Source organism: Alosa sapidissima, chromosome 19 (assembly GCF_018492685.1).
Source record: "Alosa sapidissima isolate fAloSap1 chromosome 19, fAloSap1.pri, whole genome shotgun sequence".
Classification (NCBI taxonomy): Eukaryota; Metazoa; Chordata; class Actinopteri; order Clupeiformes; family Clupeidae; genus Alosa; species Alosa sapidissima.
The window spans coordinates 10779131-10784353 of record NC_055975.1 but is presented as its reverse complement, the minus strand read 5'-3'; the positions used below and the strand labels follow the sequence as shown (position 1 = coordinate 10784353).

Here is a 5223-nt window from a genome sequence, read left to right as displayed (position 1 = left end):
GTGCTTGGTGTGTTCCTGTGGGAGAGGAGGCACATGTAGTCATCCCTAATGTAAAAGTGGACATGTACTCTGGGCCCTGCTTCCTCCGGCTGTCCCTTACAGAGAAGCTGAAGATGGACTTGCGATGACAATCAAAGAATAATGGAAGGGGAAACGCTGTGTTGAGAGAGTGATTGAAATCTCACTGAGAGATGGGATGGGATAGTGTCCGCACACACAGCAGAAGCCAGCGCATGTTGTAGGAAACATTTAAATCATGGGTTCATAACACAGTGTTGAATTATTTTACCAGAAAATATCAGCTTCAAATCTGGAGAAAGTAGTCTCTGACATTGTGGATACACGCCTGCAACACCTGATATTGCACTGTGTGAGGTTGCAGCTAAGAGAATGACCCTTTTTATTGGTTATAGACAAAATTGGGTACCCTCTTAGTATTAAATGGATACCCGTTACAAAATTTGACAAAATTCCTACTTTTGTCTATTCCTTTGAATTGTACTTTATAAACATCCTTTAATTCATCCTATGGAGGAATCTGCAATCCTAATCCAATACACTTTCTGTCCAATTCAGGGAATTTTTGGGGTCCTATATTTCATTCGGCGTGTGGACTAAAAATATTCCAGTGTTTGGACAGAGTCCCGGCTCTGTAAATGGGAAACAAACATAGTGGCTCATAGCCGTAAATTATTTCAGCCAATCAGCACATTGTGTTGTGAGCATCATTTGATTAGCTGTTGAGCTCCGTAGTCAGAATCATGGACTCTACCTTTAAAAGAGATATATACTGTAGTTGCAAGCACATTTGTTAGTTGCTGCATCAAGGTGAAAAGTAGAACTAATAAACCTGGGCCTTACACACAGGAAACTATCAAAACACTGCACTGTATGCCTAATCCTATGGCCGTTTCCTCTTTAATAATAATATAAATAAATAATAATAATAATATGAATTATTAGATGTCTTTGAATATGGTGTTGATTGCCCTAATAGCTTTTTTCCCATAGCAATTGCTTTGAAGAGCTGAATGAAATGTTGACAGATTTTCCACAAACCAAATTAGCCTCTAGCCCCCCACTTTGGAGAGAAATGGGAAAAACCGTCAAGCATGCACCCAGAACAGTTTTCAACCTCTATTCCAACTTTGGGAAAGATCAAGGGCCCTCTGCCACACTAACATCTGCAAAGAATTTGGCATCGAGCTGTTCAATGCTTGATCTTCCAAAAATATGAGATTGGACTTGTGATGTAGAGCCGGATTAAAGTGTCATATAAATCAGTTGCGCAACGATCAGGGTGTTCACTCTGGCCAGTAGCTAAGAGGTGCTTTCCTGTTACATGTATAAAAGTCTGGCGATGGATGATGGTGGAGCGTCTGGAGCTTTCCAGTGGGCTTGAAGTGTGTTACAAATCAGGGCTTATGCCACTGATCCAAGGAACCAACTGATTCAAGAGAAAATGCAACTCATTCAATGACTATAAATGGGCGCTGTAAACTCTGCCCTAAGACTTTACAAAGACGTGTTAACTCCACACTTTGTCTTGCACAACCAGCTTAGTTTGTGCAACTGTCTAAGAATGGGTCTGCAAACAAAAGCTGTGATCATTTACGCAACAGTGACACTCGATGGACAAACAATAGTGCATGTTTTGTGGTTCCAAGAGTTTTTTAATGCATGTTGTTTCAGTCAAAAAGGGATCAACATCTGTATATTCAAAAACAAAAATCTCCATATAGATTTAGATTTTTAGTTCATATCTTGAAAATAAAAAAATTAACACCACTTCATTAGATTTTAGAAAAATAATTATACATATTTACACTTCTGTACAAATGACTCATTAACAGTGCAAATGACTCAGTCATACATATATATCAGAGGATAGCATATATTATGTCCACGCTGGGCCTATCTTTTAGTTTCATATCTTCATTTCATTGCCATCTCAATCTTATTGTGCAGTTTACATGCTTCCTTTCCCACCATCCCTCTACTCAAGTCACGTCTGCTAACCCTATATGGGCCTCTCCGCCGTTTTGCGATTCAACATCCACGTACCCCCCCGAGCACAACTTACTTGTCCTATCAAAACATCTGGCCGTATGATGGGTCTAATGACCACTCTCCCATCGTTAGAATGTGCAACAGCCCCGTCGTAAATCAGACCGTGGCACAGGTGCGTAGACTTTCAAAACCCAACTTGGCAGACCACAGCCCCATATATCCCACGGCCTTTTCAAATACCCAGGTAACCATCCACATAAAGCAGAGTGCATCTGACTGCTCTCTTTAAACCACTCCAGATTGTTTACCGATCACCACTCAGGGTCCTTCTAAATACTATCTGATTCATGCACTCCCCTGCCAATTTGGCATGCACACTGATGCGTCATGTTAGTACAGCATGCCACACACACACACACACACACACACACAAACTGGTTTGGTCAGCATCTGAAAAGACACTGGGGAAAGTAAATATTATTAGCAGCCAGCCGCAAAGCACATTGAATAAGAAATTATTAGAATCCAGACAGTCTTCAGCCAGTCTTCACCTCAGTGCTTCTCCTGGTCGGTGAAGCCATGCTGGATCCCAGGGGTCCAGTCGGCGACCCATCAGGATCTTGGGTGGGCGCGGTTCATCTCTGGGATGATGGTGGAGGCAGCAGACAGAGGGGTGGAGTAGACGGAGGCGAAAGTCTGCAGGCCCACGACCAGACACTTCCAGCTGAACCGCACCGCCTTCCCCACATTCTGAATGACCACACACACACATGCACACATCACATCACGCACAAGCATACACACACACACACACACACACACACACACACACATCAAAAAGACAAAACTACTGTTAGCACTCCTGATAGACCACAGCTCAACCGTTGCTGGTAACTTAGGCTCAAATGGACAACAGGTATGCATTTAGCAAGACATTTAGATAACCCAATAAATGTTACTGCAAAGAGACAAGTACAAATACCTAGACTGAACTCAAACATCAATGTGAAACACCACTTTTGAGATTTACAAGGCATAATTAATGACTGACAGCTAGCCTACACTTCTGAGTGTGATAAAGTATTGAGGACAAGGATCCCATTGTCAAAGGCCAGACACCCCACAGGAGGTTATGACACACTGACCCGAAGTTAATCCACATGTCTGGTGACCCTACTTAAGAACAACTTCTAAAACTCTTGGGTTGTGATATGTACTGGGCAGAAGAGGGTTTTTCCGACCTTAACAGGCTAGTAAAAACATGTGCAAAGAATGTACAGTTTAGAAAACTGACGTCTTCCCTGTGTAAATGGTTGGGTGATTCTGATTATACAAATTAAGCAACTAGAACTTGCGTGTGTGTGTGTGCGTGTGTGTGTGTGTGTGCGTGTGTGCGTGCGTGTGTGTGTGCGTGTGTGTGTGCGTGTGTGTGTGTGCGTGCGTGCGTGCATGCGTGTGTGTGTGCGTGTGTGTGTGTGTGCGTGTGTGCGGCGCGCGTGCGAAAGAGAGGAAGGGAGAGAAAATAAGCACTGATGTTCTTAATTTATCCTGACAAAAGAATCAGTGAATTACCACATATTTCCGAGGATTAGTCTTAATCCGTTCATAGCAGGTAAAAAGGCTACCCTAGCTCACCATTGCATGTAAACCAGAGCGTGAACCTTGTAAAATACTTGTTTATATTAGTAAAGGCTAGGGTTTTTCATATATTCTTTAAACAAGTTGTGTCATCATAAAGTAAAAAGTAGTTTATAGGTCATTAGAGACTTTTGTTCACAAGAGTCTGGTCTAACACAGCGTGATATATATATATATATATATATATATATATATATATATATATATATATATATATGGTTAACCAGCATAACCATGATTCAGCACTTGAGCAATTACTGAACTATACCTTATTGTAGAAGTGCTTCCCCTTACAAGTGACAGCCACTCTTCCAAGGGGCTGGGCATAAACGTCAATTAACATACAACAAGGACATGCCTATATTACACTCCACAGTCTTCAGATGTAAATAGTGGGGATTTATCTTTTTTTTTACTTTCATTTTTGATGTATGAGTATGACTAGGCCACATTTAGTAATGACATGGGACCTCACTGAAGCCTCAGGAAAACTTTATTTAGATACATTCAATTAATCAGTCAGTCCATCAATAGGCTACCTGCAGTCTATCGGCAAACTCTTTCCTTCATGATCATATTAAAACTAACTGTTTCAGGCAAAAAAGAGAGCTTTATTTGGTTTTGTGTTTTTAAGCCTACCTTTCGGATTTGTTTGTACTTCTGCCGTCTTTTCTCCAATTCCTCTTCTTTTGAATTTACTTTACTGTTGTCAATTTCCTCTTTAAGCTGTTCGTATTTGTCTGGAAGGAAAGCGAAGTGAACTTCTTTAGAACATTTCTCTCCGCCCGTTTTGGATTTACTGTCGGGACCATTGGACACGTTTTTTACATTGTGCTGCTCAAGCGAATGGTCTGTCGCCTTTGGCTCCTCGTCCTGGTCCTCGACACATTCAATTATTCTTGAACGATCTTCTGATTTAGATTGAGCTTTCCTTTTAATTTTGATACGCTTTCTCGAAGGCATTCTCACTTGTCATGCAGTTTATTTTGTTATCACGTAATGCTGACCAGGTAGGCTACACTCTTGACAGTCGAACTTTGCACACAGGCAAGACTTCACCTATTTGTCATGCGCAGAAGTGTGGGTTCTCATTATCAGAAGACTGAGGTATTCGGTTCGCTTATATGAGCAATTAAAGTGTCTGACGTCGTTTATTAAGGGCTCTTTGGCCATCATTATTGTATGACCATGTGTGAGTGAAATGGCCCTTGTCAAAGTTTTTTGTCTTTTTCTTTACAAAATCAAACGGAAAAGTACAGCGTTTTTGTCGGTGACATGAAACAGACTTTTCAAATCGATTTAACGTCGCCTAAAATGACTAGGCTATAGCCTATTTCAGTGTGAGAGCACTAGGAAAACAGTGTCCATAGGTTAATTAATAGGCTACATTCAACACTCAACTCAACTCTACATTACATTAAAATTCAGGCTTGATAATAGTTGGAAGGCCTATGATGTTTGACATGCTCTCATCTTTACTTAATTCTAAATATCTGATGTTTTATTTATTGTTTTGTGTTTTTGTTTGTCTGTTTGCATTATTATAATTTTTTCTTCTTTTCCCTTTTCTCTATT

General features: G+C 40.7%; 1 protein-coding gene across 2 annotated transcripts; it reads right to left on the bottom strand.

The window, feature by feature from the left end:
- Window positions 1-1648: 1648 nt before the first annotated feature.
- On the bottom strand, window positions 1649-4696 carry c19h1orf115 (chromosome 19 C1orf115 homolog). Of its 2 annotated transcripts, XR_006025571.1 has the most exons (3): window positions 4288-4696; window positions 2562-2760; window positions 1649-2471 (listed from the first exon to the last, which is right to left on the bottom strand). XR_006025571.1 is itself a non-coding variant. In XM_042073454.1 (2 exons), exons 1-2 carry the CDS (start codon window positions 4609-4611, stop codon window positions 2623-2625), a joined length of 462 nt encoding a protein of 153 aa, XP_041929388.1. In that variant the 5' UTR covers window positions 4612-4696; the 3' UTR covers window positions 1649-2622. The 2 variants fall into 2 exon arrangements, 1 of the variants encoding a protein (XP_041929388.1); XM_042073454.1 differs by having other exon boundaries at window positions 1649-2760.
- Window positions 4697-5223: the final 527 nt, after the last annotated feature.